This window comes from Stenella coeruleoalba, assembly GCF_951394435.1.
Source record: "Stenella coeruleoalba genome assembly, chromosome: 3".
NCBI classification, from domain to species: Eukaryota; Metazoa; Chordata; class Mammalia; order Artiodactyla; family Delphinidae; genus Stenella; species Stenella coeruleoalba.
The window spans coordinates 117,671,303-117,690,774 of NC_137148.1; the positions used below are offsets into that span (position 1 = coordinate 117,671,303).

Consider the following 19,472-nt stretch of genomic DNA (forward strand, 5'->3'; position numbering starts at 1 on the left):
AATCCACAGCCAGTAGAATCTGCAAATTTATGCCTTCTGTATAAAATGAGTTGCTTCTGTAGCTGATTGGAGCTGCTTGGCTTCTCACCTCATCTCTAATGGCACTTTTTGAGCATAAAGCATCAGCCAAGGCCAACAATGATTCCCTTTTTTCTTCTTAGGAGACTGGGAATGAGGATATTTGTATTCCTACATTGGTTCTACCATTATATAGTCAAGGATAAAGCAATTCCCTCTCATTTTTAAAATCATTAAAATGAAGGTATTGGACTAAACAATCTCTAAGATTCCATTCAATGAAAAATGTTATTAAATTATCTCTCTATATGTTAAAGAAAAAATGGACTCTCTGCCTTCCATGGTGGTGTCTAGAACATAGTATATGTTCAATATTATTGAATTAACTTAAATGTATATGCTGATATAAACATTTTCTACATAACATCTTTCTTATGTATACACACCTTTTAAAAATAAATCATACTTTTTTTTATCTGCAATGACTGATTTTTATCTATGTGCAATAAGGTGTGAGGCAATGTCTAAGAATCATTTCAAAATTGCAATGCAGGGCAGAGAGTTAAAAATCTGGGATTAATAAACATCCATCCATGAACATTGTTGCATTAACGCACAGTTGCTTAAAATTTAATTTTAAATGATATCAGAGTTGTATGAATTGAAGATATAAATGGGAGAATTTTGAAGGATAAAACAACTTTCTGAAAAATCAATTATTTTGCTTCAATATGGTGCAGTAACTTAGTAAGGACTCTGAGCGCCGCTGTTCACCAGCCAGGGGAAAAATGGTTCAAAAGATCCGCCAGAACCACTGAGCTTTTACAGCACAAAGAAAGGCCAGACTGAGACAAATTCTCTTCCAAGCTGCACTAAACTCAGGCCTCTATACCACCGGATTCTGGGCTCCTTTTCCGAATACAGAGGGCTCCACGCAGACATACTGGCATCCAGAAACACAACAGGAGATAGGTCAGTGTCTAAAGATGAGCACAACAAGAATGGCGGCTCGGGAGAGGGGCGGGGACTACAGAGGATTCATCCTGCTCTCCATCCTCCTGGGGACCCAGAGGGAAGTTTCGGCAGGACGTATTCTCTACTCCATTCCGGAGGAGACAGACACAGGGTCTTTTGTGGGTAATATCGCCAAGGACCTGGGGTTGGAGCCCTGGGAGCTGGCGGAGCGGGGCGTCCGCATCGTCTCCAGAGGTAGGACGCAGCTCTTTGCTCTGAATCCGCGAAGCGGCAGCTTGGTCACCGCGGGCAGGATAGACCGGGAGGAGCTCTGCGCGCAGAGCGTGCGGTGTCTGGTGAACTTTAACATCCTGATGGAAGACAAAATGAATCTTTACCCTATAGAAGTGGAAATAATGGATGTTAATGACAACACTCCTAAATTCCTGACGGAAGAAATGAATGTGAAAATAATGGAGAATACAGCTCCTGGGGTGCGATTTCCGTTAAATGAGGCTAGGGATCCGGATGTGGGCACGAACTCTCTCCAGAGCTACCATCTCAGCCCCAATCGCTACTTCTCCCTGGTTGTGCAAACTGGAGAGGATGGAACTAAATATCCGGAATTAGTGCTGGAGCGCGTGCTGGACCGGGAGGAAGTGACAGCTCACCACCTCCTCCTCACAGCCTCTGACGGCGGTGATCCACCCAGATCCGGAACCGCCCGTGTCCAAGTAACAGTGGTGGACGTGAATGATCATGCGCCAGTCTTCTCTTTGCCCCAGTACCAAGTAACTGTCCCTGAGAATGTGCCAGTGGGCACAAGACTACTCACGGTAAATGCTATCGACCTGGATGAGGGAGTCAATGGGGAAGTGACATACTCTTTTAGGAAAATAACTCCAAAAATTCTACAGATATTCCAGCTGAACTCCCACACAGGAGAATTGTCAACTTTAGATGGCCTAGATTATGAAGAATCTGGCTACTATGAAATGGAAGTTCAAGCTCAGGATGGTGCTGGTAGCATGACAAGGGCTAAAGTACTGATCACAATTTTAGATGTGAATGACAATGCCCCGGAAATGACTGTAACATCTGTAAGCAGCTCAGTCCCTGAAAACACTCCTCCTGGAACAGTAATTGCTCTTTTCTACCTTCAAGACCGAGATTCTGGGAAAAATGGTCAGGTGACCTGCACTGTTTCAGAAAATCTGCCTTTTAAATTAGAAAGATCAATAGACAATTATTATAGATTGGTGACAGCAGAAAACCTAGACCGGGAAAAATTTTCTGTATATAACATCACACTGAAAGCCACAGATGGTGGAAGCCCGCCCTTGTCAACGGAAACTCACATCTCCATGAATGTGGCAGACACCAACGACAACCCACCTGCCTTCCCCCACTCCTCCTACTCCGTCTTTGTGCCTGAGAACAACCCCAGAGGCACCTCCATCTTCTCTGTGACTGCATGTGACCCTGACAGCCACGAGAACGCCCGTGTCACATACTCCGTATCTGAAGATACTCTCCAGGGGCCATCTGTATCCTCCTATGTTTCCATCAACTCCAATACTGGAGTCCTGTATGCATTGCGCTCCTTCGACTATGAGCAGTTTCATGACCTGCAATTGAGAGTGACTGCAAGTGACAGCGGGGACCCGCCGCTCAGCAGCAACGTGTCACTGGACATATTCGTGCTGGACCAGAACGACAACACACCTGAGATTCTGTACCCCGCCCTCCCCACTGACGGTTCCACGGGTGTGGAGCTGGCACCCCGCTCCGCAGAGCCCGGCTACCTGGTGACCAAGGTGGTGGCTGTGGACAGAGACTCGGGCCAGAACGCCTGGCTGTCCTACCGCCTGCTCAAGGCCAGTGATCCAGGACTCTTCGCAGTGGGGCTGCACACTGGCGAGGTGCGCACAGCGCGGGCCCTGCTGGACAGAGACGCGCTCAAGCAGACCCTGGTAGTGGCGGTCCAGGACCACGGCCAGCCCCCTCTCTCCGCCACAGTCACACTCACGGTGGCTGTGGCTGACAGTATCCCAGATGTGCTGGCAGACCTGGGGAGTCTCGAGCGCTCCGACGACTCTGGCGACTCCGTCCTCACGCTGTACCTGGTGATGGCCGTGGCCGCGGTGTCCTGCGTCTTTCTTGCCTTTGTCGTCGTTCTACTGGCGCTCAGGCTGAGGCGCTGGCACACGTCGCGCCTGCTCCAGGCTTCAGGAGGCGGGTTGCCGGGCGTGCCCGTCTCTCACTTTGTGGGTGTGGACGGGGTGCGGGCTTTCCTGCAGACCTATTCCCACGAGGTCTCGCTCACCGCGGACTCGCGGGGGAGTCAAGTGATCTTCCCGCAGCCCAACTACGCGGACACGCTCATCAGCCAGGAGAGCTGTGAGAATAAGGATCCCTTGTTAACATCCATAGATTTTCATGAATGTAAGGATAAAGCCCAAAGTATTCAGGTGAGTTCAGTCATTCATTTATCTTTATATTCTTTGAAGAAGTATATTTTGTGTAAATTTCTTTATTGTTTTGCGAAATAAGTGATTTGAAGATGGGTAAAAAAACCCTTTTAAGTGGTAAAGCAAGATTAATCGTTTATTTCGGAGGTGATTCTTTAACATGGAACGCTTGTTGACATAGGTTTTGGCATCATATTTATAGTGAAAGCATATGGACAAGATTGTGAATAAGTGGATAATCGCATTTTTATACCTTCTACTTATGTTCCACATGGTGTTCTTAATTCATGTATTTTATAAATGAGAGTGAATTGTTAAGTCTTTCTCATTGCATGAGGTTCTTAAGAAAGTACACTTCTGTTTTCTCAGGACTCTCTTTAGATCAGATCTATAAAAGGCTCTTGAAAAATTTTTCTGTGCCTTGCTTCTGCTTCCATGTAACTCCCCCTGGTGACCTTGAAAACCTCCATGGCTTTTGACCTATTTAAACCACAATTGTCTGTTAAAGTCAGGTCCTGGTAGAAGGTTAGATGGATGCCTAAAGAATGAAATGTGTGTGTGTCAGGCTTCACTGAGATCTTTATCAATGACAGGCATGGAGTCTAATACTACACTAAAGGTCATTGTCCAAAACCAATAAAATGCGACATCAAATAAAATACCATTCAAGTGTCATAAGTAACATTTGTGAAATAGGCCATTGCATGTTTTTACCCCAAATTCTAATGTGCTGTGTTAGTGATGCAGTCATTCAAAGTGTGTATGTGGGCTCTATAAGTGGGAGATTTGGGATGCTGGCTTTATGAAACAACCATCTCATACACTCAAGTCCTAGACCAGTAGTGAATTTTACTTATTGGGTCTGCTGAAAAATTCAGTTAGAAGTAATCTAGTCTGCAATTAACTACTTCTATACTTGTTATACAACATTTTAGTATAACTCAGTACATCAGTTGATTAGTATCAGGAAGTAGTTGATGACAAGGTAATCTTGTTTACTGGGACCTTTTGAGTATTAGGTAAGAGCACATTTTTTCTAGCATAATGTTGTGTTATGTGGTGTTTTGCATATAAAGGTCTGTGCAGTCCTGTGGGAGTATATTTCATACATTCTGAAGTGTTCAGATGTACAATCACTTGGGGGAGAGGATAATGTTACTGACACTCTATGAGGCAGAAATGTGGCTATCAGGTATTTTGAAAAAGAACCCCCCCAACCAAATTTATTAGATGATTAAAAATATTTTTAAACAAAGGGGAGAAATCGTCACTAAATTCAGTGAGCTATTGCAAATAAACTTTCTAGGGACTATTTCCTTCAACCGTCATTACGGGATGTGATAAGTACAGAAGTGGGAACAAGTGCCTCAGTACATAGACCATGCTTAGTGAGTTTGTGTTGCAAAGCAAAATATATTATTCCCCTGTAGTTTTGGAGATTTATGTTGCATTTTGTACCCAGGAAAATAATCGTGCAATGGGAAGGAGAGGGATAGGCTCTTTTCTAAAAGGCTGCATCATTTCTTTAAGTGAGATATTGGAAGTTAAAATCAAGAAATGTTACTATAAAGAAATCACTGAAACTATTTTGGAAGAAGAGAGGTAAGTATAAATTGTGCACTTTTAGGGCTTGCTTGGTGGCACAGTGGTTGAGAGTCCGCCTGCCGATGCAGGGGACACGGGTTCGTGCCGCCGAGCGGCTGGGCCCGTGAGACATGGCCGCTGAGCCTGCGCGTCCGGAGCCTGTGCTCAAAAAAAAATTGTACCCTTTTAAAAGACAATTTCAGCATTACTGTTGCTCTCTGGAAAAATTGAATTAGGTACCACAACAGTAAGGGAAAAGGCTACGAGGAAAAAAAAGATAAAACCTTATCCAGTATATTGCTAATTAATAAGTATTCACAATTACTATGCTCTGAGATCGTTTAGGCCAAGTCTGTGTTATAGTTATCCTTCTATTACTAGTGCGGATTTGAAAGTCGGGGAATAATTATGTCAGTATATAGATGTTTATATATCAAACCTACCTGATTTACCTAAAAACCTGGAAAGTTGGGATAATGACTTTTCTAATAGTACAAATTAAACGTTATTAAATATACGGACATCTAAAAAAGGTTTTTCAGCTGGGCACAACGGTTATAATTACTTTAGCTGTTTAAACTTAAGCAGCGGGGGCTGCAGTTTCCTAGTGCGGACTCTGGGCGCCGCTGTTGGCCAAAGTGGAGAGCTTGGTGCTGGCGACCTCCTCGCGCAGACGCAGCGCACTTTCCCATCTCAGACTCGCTAGCCTTTCCACCGCTTCCTCCTCTGGAGAAGAAGAAACCCTGCCTGACCCCCCACGCCGGAATAAAGCTGTTCGGAGCTCCGGACAACTGCGGCACAGAGATTGTTTGTAATCCGGCGTCTCCAAGCCGGTGAGCAAGCTGAGGGGAGCAAGAGGGATGGGGAGCGGAGCTGGGGAGAGGGGCTGGGCTGAGAGGCGGCCAGTGCTCTTTCCGTTCCTGCTGTCTTTGTTCTGCCTGGCGCTCTCTGAGCAGATCCGCTACAGGATTCCCGAGGAGATGCCAGAGGGCTCGGTGGTGGGGAACCTCGCCAAGGACCTGAGACTCAGTGTCCACGAGTTACCGACTCGAAAACTGCGGGTCAGTTCGGAGAAGCCTTACTTCACTGTGAGCTCAGAGAGCGGGGAGTTACTTGTTAGCAGCAGGCTAGACCGGGAGCAGATATGCGGGAAGAAGCCGGCTTGTGCTCTAGAATTTGAGGCTGTTGCTGAAAATCCATTGAACTTTTATCACGTGAGTGTGGAGATCGAGGATGTTAATGACCACACACCAAAATTCATGCAAAATTCCTTTGAGCTACAAATAAGTGAGTCCACAAAGCCTGGGGCACGATTTATTTTAGGATCTGCCCATGATGCAGATATTGGTACCAACTCACTACAGAATTACCAGCTCAGTCCTGATGATCATTTCTCACTTGTGATTAAAGAGAAATTAGATGGCAGTAAATACCCTGAGCTGGTACTGAAGACACCTTTAGACAGGGAAGAGCAGACGTCCTACCACTTGACATTGATGGCCTTGGATTTCGGGGATCCACCCCTAAGCAGTACTGCACAGATACAAGTCCTAGTGACTGATGCCAACGATAACCCTCCAGTATTCAGCCAAGAACTATACAGGGTGGAGCTTCCAGAAAACGTGCCCCCAGGCACCACTGTGCTTCGAGTTATGGCCACTGACCAAGATGAGGGTGTCAATGCCGAGATCACCTTCTCTTTCACTGAAGCAGGCCAGATTACCCAGTTTGACCTGAATTCTAATACTGGGGAAATTACTCTTCTAAATGCATTAGATTTTGAGGAAGTCAAAGAATATTCCATAGTTTTGGAAGCAAAGGATGGTGGAGGAATGATTGCCCAGTGTACCGTGGAGATAGAAGTCCTAGACATAAATGACAATGTCCCAGAAGTGATATTCCAGTCTCTACCAGATCTTATTATGGAGGACACCAAGCTGGGAACACACATTGCTTTGCTCAAAATCCGTGACAAGGATTCCGGACACAATGGAGAAGTTATTTGTAAATTAGAAGGTGATGTTCCATTTAAAATACTCAATACTTCAAGAAACACGTATAAGTTAGTGACAGATGGAGTTCTAGACCGCGAGCAGACCCCTGAGTATAACATCACCATCACAGCCACTGACAGAGGCAAGCCACCCCTCTCCTCCAGCTCAAGCATCACCCTGCACATCGGTGATGTAAACGACAACATGCCAGTTTTCGAACGGGCTTCCTACGTGGTCCACGTAGCAGAGAACAGCCCTCCTGGCACCTCCATCACTCAAGTCCGCGCGCTGGATCCTGACCTGGGGCTCAATGGCCACGTCTCCTATTCCATCGTGGCCAGCGACCTGGAGCCGCGCGCGCTGTCGTCCTACGTGTCCGTGAGCGCACAGAGCGGCGTGGTGTTCGCGCAGCGCGCCTTCGACCACGAGCAGCTGCGCGCCTTCGAGCTGACGCTGCAGGCCCGCGACCACGGCTCGCCCGCACTCAGCGCCAACGTGAGCCTGCGCGTGCTGGTGGGCGACCGCAACGACAACGCGCCCAGGGTGCTGTACCCGGCGCTGGGGCCCGATGGCTCGGCGCTCTTCGACATGGTGCCGCGCGCCGCGCAGCCCGGCTACCTGGTCACCAAGGTGGTGGCGGTGGACGCCGACTCTGGACACAACGCCTGGCTGTCCTACCACGTGCTGCAGGCCAGCGAGCCCGGACTTTTCAGCGTAGGGCTGCGCACGGGCGAGGTGCGCACGGCGCGGGCTCTGGGCGACAGGGACGCGGCCCGCCAGCGCCTGCTGGTTGCTGTGCGTGATGGGGGACAGCCGCCCCTCTCGGCCACCGCCACGCTGCTCCTGGTTTTCGCGGACAGCCTGCAGGAGGCGCTGCCGGACCTCAGTGACCACTCTGAGCCCACTGACCCCCAAGCTGAGCTGCAGTTTTACTTAGTGGTGGCCTTGGCCTTGATCTCGGTGCTCTTCCTCCTGGCAGTGATTCTGGCGGTCGCCCTACACCTTCGACGCTCCTCCAGCCCCGCTGCCTGGGGCTGCTTTCAGCCTGGTGTCTGTGTCAAGTCTGGCCCCGTGGTTCCCCCCAACTACAGTGAAGGAACTTTACCTTATTCCTACAATCTGTGCGTTGCCCATACTGGAAAGACAGAGTTTAATTTTCTAAAATGTAATGAGCAGTTGAGTTCAGGACAAGACATACTTTGCGGTGATTCATCTGGGGCCTTATTTCCACTTTGTAATTCCAGTGAGTCAACCTCCCATCAGGTGAGTTTCCTGTAAGTATAACCTGCTTCTTATGGTCTAGACAGTTCTCCATATTCACAAGCAAATACAGGCGTATCTCTGTTTTATTTCGTTTTGCTTTATTGCGCTTCGCAGATACTGAGTCTTTGTCTTTTCATTGTTGTTGTTGTTGTTTTGCACGTTGAAGGTTTGTGGCAAGCCTGGGTCAAGCAACTCTATTGACACCATTTGTCCAACAGCATTTGCTTACTTCATGTCTTTGTGTCACAGTTTGTGTCACAGTATTTTAAATCTTAAAATATTTCAAACTTTATCATTATAGTTGTCATGGCGATCTATAATCAGTGATCTTTGATATTACTATTGCAAAAAGATTATGCTTGGCTCATTGAAGGCTCCAATGATGGTTAGCATTTTTAAGCAATAAAGTATTTTAAATTAAGGCATGTACATTTTTTTAGATATAATGCTATTGCACACTTAAAACATAACTTTTATATGCACTGGGAAACCAAAAAATTTCTGTGACCTGCTTTATTGTGCTATTCCCTTTATTGTAGTGGTCTGGAACCAAACTCAAGATATTACCAATGTGTGCCTATATACAATTTTTCGATCCAAACATTGTCTTAAGAGTGTAGTAGCCAGTCTAAAAGCTGTCATACCATTCTTCAAGGAAGATTGAATTCGGAGCAATTATGTGTCTTTCAGTGGTGTCTTACCAGGCTCAGATTTACAAAGCAGTCAAGTTGTGGTTTTATCTACAAGGGAAACATTAGGCAATGTTATAGGGTCTCCCATAAAACTACTGAGATTTTTCCCTAAATTTTTCTTCCACAGCTTAATATATTGTGATTTTTTTTCAGCTTGGATATACTGTAAATGTAAATGTAGGCAGTCATATAAATAAACCTTTAAAGAAAAAATATAAGCTAAAATTAGGTAGTTTTCTTAATTGATTTAACTATAATGGTTTCCATATTAATCTAATATTGTTTCCTATATTTACTTCTCTTTTGTTTCAAAAACTCCTAGAATAACGTCTCTTAACCTGTATTTTTATGTAGATGGGCCTACTGTAATTGTATTCATTGTGCTCTGTGTGTGTGTGTGTGTGTGTGTAAAATCATTTTATTTATCAGTAGATTCATTATGTTCACCAGAAGATAAAAGCATGTTCTCCTTACTTGCAGCATAGGTTTTTCAGGATTAATCTGTATTGATGCTCATTCTATAGGCTTCCTCTATCAAAGAAAACACAATGTTTTGGCCTCTGTTATTCCTGTCACACACACTTCTCCTATGTAATTTTTGAAATATCTTTTTTTTTGTAGCCCTAAACTAATATAGCTAGGGGTCTTCTAGTCATTCTACTATCTCTAGGAGAAAAATAGCATGTTGAATTCTTCAAATTTTAGACAAGACTGACAGTCTTATGTGCATACAAGTACATACACAAGATGATAATACATTGTATCGGGCCTTTGCTAGATTTCCCTTAGCAACTGCTTCAGTTAATGGCCACTGTACAAACTGCTGAAGAAAAGAGACATTTATTCTTGCACTGGCACTTTTTGACTCGTTAGTGATATTTTTGTGGTTCTTTTGATCAAAGTGCTAGTTAAGGTAAAATTACCTTTAGATTATATGTATACCTTTAAAAGTTAACTAAGTCGGCTTTAAAATGTAATCATCTCTCACTGGCAGAAGAATAGGATGGAAACTTGCTTTTCATTGTATATTCATTTGTATCTTTCAAGTATTTTCTATTCAAATAGAAAATATATAAAATTTAAATAATCTCTGATAAAACTTCAAAGTAAAAGCACATATCCTAGTAAAACATCACAAAATTAATTTGAAAACATTATTATTAATGTGTAATTAAAATGCCATTTTAAAAAGAATATTAAAAGGCAACAACTCTACAGGAAGCTTACTATAAATATTAATTGTTTTAAACCAAATAAAACAACTTCTGGGTCAGTCATCTCCAATAGGTGTATTTTAGTCTAAAAATGAATTAATTTCCAGTGATAACTATAGTTCTTATTTGATAATAGATATTGAAGATATTAACAATAAAGCTTAGAGCATAATAAGAAATAAAATTTTATTTTTAACAGAGTAAATATAGTCCAGAAATTTGAGTAATTTAATATGACACTAACCCCAAAATCTGATCATTTAATAATACTTTGTAAGACTTTAACCATACTTCATCCCACACTTCTTGGCAATTACTTTTAAAATATGAATTCAGAGATAAATTATTCCAAACTATAAAAAGCAAGTAGTAACTTTTTCCTAAGTAATCTAGCATGCAATATTACAAATCTGAGTGCAGTAACTGCCTAGGACTCTAAGCGCCGCTGTTCACCTACTTGGAGATAAATGCAACCAAAAACCGTCCGGATACTCTGGGCTCCCACCTCACAAAGACCCGCAGATCTCACAAACCAACTGCAGGACTGCAGCAAAATTCCGCCCCTAAATTTGGGAAACTCCAGCTTTCCATAAGATGATCTGCAAAGCAGCAACAAGGTAAAGAAGACATATATGCCCAGTGAAGATTCTGAGTGGATTCCTTAGTGAAAGAACAATGGCCACTCCAAAGAATTACCGAGGACGCGGCGATCTGGTACTGCTGTGCGCGCTCCTGGGCACGCTAGGGGAGATCGGGAGAGGACAGATCCACTACTCCGTGCCTGAAGAGAGCGACAAAGGATACTTCGTGGGGAACATCTCCAAGGACCTGGGGCTGGAGTCACAAGAGCTGGCGCAGCACGGAGTCCACATCGTCTCCAGAGGTAGGAGGCAGCTCTTTGCTTTGAACCCGGGAAGCGGCAGCTTAGTCACCGCGGGCAGGATAGACCGGGAGGAGCTCTGCGCTCAGAGCGCGCGGTGTCTTGTAAATATTAACATCCTGGTTGAGGATAAAGGGAAACTTTGGGGAATAGAAATAGAAATCACTGATATCAACGATAATAATCCGAAGTTCCAGGTCGACAATCTGGAAGTAAAAATTAACGAAATTGCTTTACCCGGAACACGTTATCCACTCCCAGGGGCTGTTGACCCCGATGTGGGCTTGAATTCCCTGCAGAGCTATCAGCTCAGCCCCAATCACCACTTCTCCCTGGACGTGCAAACTAGAGACGACGGAACTATAAGCCCAGAGCTGGTGCTGGAGAGCGCCCTGGACCGCGAGGAGGAGGCTGCTCACCGTCTGGTCCTCATCGCCTCCGATGGAGGCGAACCGCGTCGCTCCAGCACAGTGCACATCCGAGTGACAGTGTTGGATACAAACGACAATGCCCCGGTTTTTGCTCAACCGATTTACCGAGTGAAAGTCCCAGAGAACGTGCCCCCGGGCACCCGGCTGCTTACTGTAAGCGCTAGCGACCCGGATGAGGGGACCAACGGAGAAGTGGCTTATAAATTCTGGAAAATTAGTGAAAAACAATCTCCGTTATTCCATCTTAATGAAAATACTGGCGAAATATCAACAGCAAAGAGTTTAGATTATGAAGAATGTGCATTTTATGACATGGAAATACAGGCTGAAGATGTGGGGGCACTTCTGGGACGGACCAAAGTGCTCATTTCAGTGGAAGATGTCAACGATAACAGACCCGAAGTGACCATTACATCTTTGTTTAGCCCAGTCTTGGAAAATACTCTTCCTGGGACAGTAATTGCCTTCTTGAATGTGCATGACCGAGACTCTGGGAAGAATGGTCAAGTTGTCTGTTACACACGTGATAACTTACCTTTTCAATTAGAAAAATCAATAGATAATTATTATAGATTGGTGATATGGGAATATTTGGACCGAGAAAAGATCTCTATGTATAATATAACAGTGATGGCCTCAGATCTAGGAACCCCACCTCTATCTACTGAAATTCACATTGCCGTGCACGTGGCAGACACCAACGACAATCCACCCATTTTCCCTCATGCCTCCTACTCAGCCGATATCCCGGAGAACAACCCCAGAGGCGCCTCCATCTTCTCTGTGACGGCCCATGACCCTGACAGTGGCAACAATGCCCAGGTCACTTACTCTCTGACCAAAGACACCATCATGGCGACGCCTCTCTCGTCTTATGTCTCCATCAACTCTGACACTGGCGTCCTATATGCGCTGCGCTCCTTTGACTATGAGCAGATCCAAGACTTGCAGCTACTGGTGACAGCCAGTGACAGTGGGGACCCTCCACTCAGCAGCAACGTATCACTGAGCCTGTTCATCCTGGACCAGAACGACAATGTGCCAGAGATCCTGTACCCCATGCTTCCCACCGACGGTTCCACGGGTGTAGAGCTGGCACCCCGCTCTGCAGAGCCCGGCTACCTGGTGACCAAGGTGGTGGCTGTGGACAGAGACTCAGGTCAGAATGCCTGGCTGTCCTACCGCCTGCTCAAGGCCAGCGATCCAGGTCTCTTCACGGTGGGGCTGCACACGGGTGAGGTGCGCACAGCGAGGGCCCTGCTGGACAGAGACGCACTCAAGCAGAGCCTGGTGGTGGCGGTCCAGGACCATGGCCAGCCCCCTCTCTCTGCCACCGTCACACTCACCGTGGCTGTGGCCAGCAGCATCCCAGAAGTCCTTGCCGACCTGGGTAGTATCAGGACCCCCACCAGCTCTGATGATTCAGACCTCACACTGTACTTGGTGGTGGCAGTGGCCGTTGTTTCCTGCATCTTCCTCGCCTTTGTCATTGTGCTGCTGGCTCTCAGACTGTGGCGGTGGCACAAGTCGAGTCTTCTCCAGGCTTCGGGCGTCGGGTTGGCAGGCCTGCCAGCCTCAGGCTTTGTGGGCATGGAGGGAGTACAGGCTTTCCTGAAGACCTATTCCCATGAGGTCTCCCTTACCTCTGATTCGCGGGGGAGTCATGTGATCTTCCCGCATCCCAACTATGCGGACACGCTCATCAGCCAGGAGAGCTGTGAGAAAAAGGATTCCTTGTTAACATCCAGAGATTTTCATGAATGTAGGGATGAAGCTGCTTCTGTTCAGGTGAGTTCAGTTCTTTGTTTACGTTTATTTCTTAGAGGAATTATATTTTTTATACATTTAAGTTGTGTTTTGAAACATGCATTGTGAAGAAAGTTTAAAAATAATTTTTGAGGTGTACCACAAAGTTCTGGGTTTGTGTTAGTGATACCATAAAATTGAGTTCTAATCAACATAATTGTTTTATCTGCTTTCCAAAGGCTTAGACAAGATTGTTTAAATATGAACTCTTGACCTCTTAAAGCCTTCCATATTTTACCACAATTATCACTTATTCACTTAAGAAATAGTTACCCAATCACATATGGTCAGTTCGTTTTATATAGAGGAATATATGTGTGTGTGTGTATATACACACATATATATGTATACATATAAATTAAAACTTACAAAACATTACTGAGGCTTCTAAACCCTTGTATTAGCTTAGTAAAAGTAAAATACATCTCAGAATTTTTAGGATTCTTAGGATTGCAAAGAATCCTAAGAATTCTTCGCTAAAACTAAAACTAGGCTCTTGAAATTTTCTTCACTTTAAACCTCTTTTCTGAGCCCTGCATCTGGATCACTACCATTCAAAGCTTTAATACTTCTTATATTTCAAAACAAACGTATTTTAAAGGGTGGTGGTAGATGAGACTGGTCCCTAACACACACACCACTGTTTTTGTGTGTCAGTGGTCACCCAGGACTCATACCAATGGAGACATAGAATCTGAAGCCTAAAATGGTCATTGCCCCCTGCCCCCATCAAATTTGCAATAACATGTCATTTTAAATTGTTGAAAATGACTTTTGTAAAATACAGAAGAACGCGTTTCATTAGAATTCCAATGAGCTGTTTTGATTGTACAGCCATGTGAAATGTGTTGTGTTCTCATGGTTCGAGTTCGAGAGTGTTGGTTTTAAGAACAGAAGTTACATGTACACAAATTCTAAACAAACCAATCAAAAATGATTCAATTAAAAATGATTAAAATTCAATTAAAAATGATTCCGTCTGGACTATATGACTTCCATATCCCTTGTTATAAAACCTCTGATTTTTCATCAGATGAGAGTGGAAATCACAATGAATTATTCGTTAGTAATTAAAAGGACATTTCCCAGGGATTGTGCTATGTTCCTTCCAATTTTGCGTATACAATGGGTAGGAGTTAACTTCATATTTTCTGTAGTGTTTGGGTGTACAGTCACTTGAGGAGACAACTATTTTGTTGACACTTTGCAAATTTAAAAAGTGTGTGGAAAGTTGCCCCAATACTCTTGCTCAAAGCATTCACTAATTGCAAATTTTTTTAAAACAAATGGAGTAAAATAATTAGAACAGGTGTCACTACATTCAGTGAATTTATGTAAATACATTTACCATGAGCTCAATTCCTCCAATTCTGAAGCCATTACTTTAGCATAACAGAAGTACATAGATAAGGAGCTAATGCATTCTATTAGAATATCCCTTTGTGACTTTGTATTGAAGGATAGACTAACATTTCAATACATTTTAAGGATGAATTTATATGTGATATTGGGTATGACATAAGCCAGTTAATTTTGAGATATGAAGTAGGAGGTACAGTTAATAATATCTTGGCTACATCATAGGGACAGTTTTTTTTAATGAATAATTCTTGAGATAGAAGAGTAAAAAGAAATTATTTTGTAAAGAGAGTGTTGAGATGATCAGAAGGAGATGTTTGAGGATTGGTACAAAATTACACAATTTTACAAAATAGTTTTCAACAGTATTGATTTCTCTACTATATGTGATATGAAATAGCATTGAGTATGTAGAAATGTTGGGGATAAACATAGGAATCAGTGAAAGAAGCTTAAAAATTTTTTATATATCATAGCTAATAAACAGAAGCGATTCGTGAAATTAGCAGACAATAAACTTTCTGAGGGCAAGACCTGTGTCTTATTCTTTGTTATATGGCCACTGACAAGGACAGTACTTAGCACAAAGCAAAAGTTCAATGTATGTTTGTAGAATGGTGAAATAAATGGACCAATATATATAAGTTTGTATACAGGCCCAACATGATATTTCTAATAATTTGGAAACAAGAGAAAAGATACCTTAAGGAAGTCTTGATAATTTAAGGTATTAAATATATTAACATAAAAATATGGCATATTAAATTAGGCACACGGTTATAATTATTTTAGCTGTTTAAACTTAAGCAGCGGGGGCTGCAGTTTCCTAGTGCGGACTCTGGGCGCCGCTGTTGGCCAAAGTGGAGAGCTTGGTGCTGGCGACCTCCTCGCGCAGACGCAGCGCACTTTCCCATCTCAGACTCGCTAGCCTTTCCACCGCTTCCTCCTCTGGAGAAGAAGAAACCCTGCCTGACCCCCCACGCCGGAATAAAGCTGTTCGGAGCTCCGGACAACTGCGGTACAGAGATTGTTTGTAATCCGGCGTCTCCAAGCCGGTGAGCAAGCTGAGGGGAGCAAGAGGGATGGGGAGCGGAGCTGGGGAGAGGGGCTGGGCTGAGAGGCGGCCAGTGCTCTTTCCGTTCCTGCTGTCTTTGTTCTGCCTGGCGCTCTCTGAGCAGATCCGCTACAGGATTCCCGAGGAGATGCCAGAGGGCTCGGTGGTGGGGAACCTCGCCAAGGACCTGAGACTCAGTGTCCACGAGTTACCGACTCGAAAACTGCGGGTCAGTTCGGAGAAGCCTTACTTCACTGTGAGCTCAGAGAGCGGGGAGTTACTTGTTAGCAGCAGGCTAGACCGGGAGCAGATATGCGGGAAGAAGCCGGCTTGTGCTCTAGAATTTGAGGCTGTTGCTGAAAATCCATTGAACTTTTATCACGTGAGTGTGGAGATCGAGGATGTTAATGACCACACACCAAAATTCATGCAAAATTCCTTTGAGCTACAAATAAGTGAGTCTACGCTGCCAGGCACGCGATTTATATTAGAAGTCGCGGAAGATGCAGATATTGGCTTGAATTCTCTGCAGACTTATAAACTCTCTCTTAGCCCTAGTTTCTCGTTGATAAATAAGGAGAAACAAGATGGTAGTAAATACCCGGAACTGGTATTGGAGAAACCCTTAGATCGGGAACAACAGGGTTATCATCGTTTAGTCTTGACGGCCTCAGACCGTGGAGATCCACCCCTAAGTGGCACTACTGAGCTCCGGATCCAGGTCACTGATGCCAATGATAACCCCCCGGTATTTAGCCAGGACGTATATCGAGTCAGCATTGGAGAAAACGTGCCCCCAGGCACTACTGTGTTGCAGGTGTCAGCCACCGACCAGGACGAGGGCGTCAACTCAGAAATCACTTATTCCTTCTACAGGACCGGGCAAGTCTTCGGTCTGAATTCAAAGAATGGGGAAATTACAACTCTAAACACACTGGATTTTGAAGAAATCAAGGAATATTCTATCGTGGTGGAAGGGAGGGATGGCGGAGGACTGGTTGCACAATGTACAGTTGAAATTAACATTCAAGATGAAAATGACAATAGGCCAGATGTTACGTTTCATTCCCTAGTCGAAATGATTCTGGAAAACGCAGTCCCGGGAACGCTAATTGCTTTGATCAAAATACATGACAGAGATTCCGGGGAGAATGGGGAGGTTAATTGCCGACTAGAGGGTGAAGTACCTTTTCAGGTAATCTCTTCGTCCAAAAATTCATACAAGTTGGTAACAGACGGGACCCTGGACCGAGAACAGACACCGGAGTACAATGTCACCATCACAGCCACCGACAAGGGCAAGCCGCCCCTTTCCACCAGCACAAGTGTCACCTTGCATATTACTGACGTCAACGACAACGCTCCTGTTTTCCACCAGACCTCCTACGTGGTCCACGTGGCCGAGAACAACCCGCCTGGAGCCTCCATCGCCCAAGTTAGCGCTTCAGATCCAGACTTGGGGCCCAACAGCCACATCTCCTACTCCATCGTGGCCAGCGACTTGGAGCCGCGCGCGCTGTCGTCCTACGTGTCCGTGAGCGCACAGAGCGGCGTGGTGTTCGCGCAGCGCGCCTTCGACCACGAGCAGCTGCGCGCCTTCGAGCTGACGCTGCAGGCCCGCGACCACGGCTCGCCCGCGCTCAGCGCCAACGTGAGCCTGCGCGTGCTGGTGGGCGACCTCAACGACAACGCGCCCAGGGTGCTGTACCCGGCGCTGGGGCCCGACGGCTCGGCGCTCTTCGACACGGTGCCGCGCGCCGCGCAGCCCGGCTACCTGGTCACCAAGGTGGTGGCGGTGGACGCCGACTCTGGACACAACGCCTGGCTGTCCTACCACGTGCTGCAGGCCAGCGAGCCCGGACTTTTCAGCGTAGGGCTGCGCACGGGCGAGGTGCGCACGGCGCGGGCCCTGGGCGACAGGGACGCGGCCCGCCAGCGCCTGCTGGTTGCTGTGCGCGATGGGGGACAGCCGCCCCTCTCGGCCACCGCCACGCTGCTCCTGGTTTTCGCGGACAGCCTGCAGGAGGCGCTGCCGGACCTCAGTGACCACTCTGAGCCCACTGACCCCCAAGCTGAGCTGCAGTTTTACTTAGTGGTGGCCTTGGCCTTGATCTCCGTGCTCTTCCTCCTCGCGGTGATTCTGGCGGTCGCCCTACACCTTCGACACTCCTCCAGCCCCGCTGCCTGGGGCTGCTTTCAGCCTGGTGTCTGTGTCAAGTCTGGCCCCGTGGTTCCCCCCAACTACAGTGAAGGAACTTTACCTTATTCCTACAATCTGTGCGTTGCCCATACTGGAAAGACAGAGTTTAATTTTCTAAAATGTAATGAGCAGTTGAGTTCAGGACAAGACGTACTTTGTGGTGATTCATCTGGGGCCTTATTTCCACTTTGTAATTCCAGTGAGTCAACTTCCCATCCTGAAACTCTAACAGCGGTGAGTTCCATTTAAGTGTCTACTCCTTTTCATCATCTTCACCATTTTGTTTATTCATATGAAAATATATTTTTAATCTTGTAGTTGTGTTAGGAATATTATAGCTCATCAGAAAGCTGTATATCCAATCATCATGGGGAATGGTGATTTGGGTAAGCATGTGACATAAAATAGAGTTATGTTACTCAGTTCGGAGTTACAAAGAAGAGAGAGTATGCTCTTTGCTTCGCCGCAAAATTCGTTTGCTGATTTCTTATCTTTTTTCTAAGCTAATGAAATTTACCCATTGATTTTTCTCATTCTTTATTTAACATATTTTAATGTTTATTATATATAAGTAAACATCAGATTTAAAGTAGGCAATCAATTCATTCTTTAAAGCAAAAAGAGTACTACTAGGTATCTTCTTTCACTGATTTCATTCGTACAGTTTCCATCCCTTTCTTATATTTATTCCTCATGTCTAGTTCCTTAAGTCTACCTATTTATGAGTCTTTGAAGTCCTTAAAATTTTAAGAAAAATTACTGTGTGTTGTGTGTGTGTGTAGAGAACGACTCAGTGAATTCATCAGAAAGTCGAAGTCATTATCTAAGTTCCTTCAAGTTTTCTTGAATACGAAATTCTCTTCTTCTTTATAGTTAACAGAAGGAGATACTCGGTAAAAGAAAAGGAAATGTTGTTGCCTCCATAATGTGCTGTCATTCCCAACCTATATTTTTTGAAGAAGAAAGGGGGGAAGGTCACTGGATTTGTTTTATTACTTGGAGCCCTAAACATTAGTGACTGGAGGTTTTCTCATCCTTCTTCTAACTGTAGGAGGGAAGGAGAATTCTGAATTTTCCATTTTAAAGGCAAAACCTACTAATTTCAAGCACATACAAAGATGCCGTTACATAAGTATCAGTCTTTTTGCTAGGAACTGCTTCAGTAAATAGTTTCTCTACAAATTGCTGAAAGAAATTTCTTATTGTGGTACGTACTTTTTGTGGTAATAATTCATTCTACATCTTGTGTTCTTTTCCCCACATTATTACATAAGTTTAGATGACCCTTATAATATGAGGCTTATAATTAAATTAAAATTGCATAATTTCTTGATGGAAGAATTGAAATGGAAACTTACTTTTCAATGTATGTTCATCTGAATCTTCCAGATGCCATAGGCTGTGCATGCACTATGAATTCACACAGAAAACTAAATATTAAAAAAATTGTGATAGCATAAAAGTTTAACAATCATAACTATGTAAAATTTAAAAACCCAATCCATTTAAAGTTTAGCAATATTAGGTGATAAAATCTAGTACCATTGCCTAA

At 44.6% G+C, this 19,472-nt stretch overlaps 1 protein-coding gene across 5 annotated transcripts in view; it reads left to right on the forward strand.

The window, feature by feature from the left end:
- The window catches only part of LOC307183651 (protocadherin gamma-C3), a gene marked incomplete at its 5' end in the record, with an annotated part of 178,578 nt that overhangs the window by 50,950 nt on the left and 108,156 nt on the right, over window positions 1-19,472 (forward strand). The window contains one exon of one of the 5 annotated variants that reach the window (XM_079916475.1): window positions 4,790-8,284. The exons of 1 other annotated variant lie outside the window; for it this stretch is intronic. In XM_079916475.1, the coding sequence (XP_079772601.1) occupies window positions 5,888-8,284 (2,397 nt within the window). Of the gene's footprint in view, window positions 1-4,789; window positions 8,285-10,537; window positions 13,290-15,748; window positions 18,155-19,472 lie in introns of those variants that run through there. 3 more of the 5 variants (XM_079916473.1, XM_079916468.1, XM_079916474.1) reach the window with 3 other exon arrangements.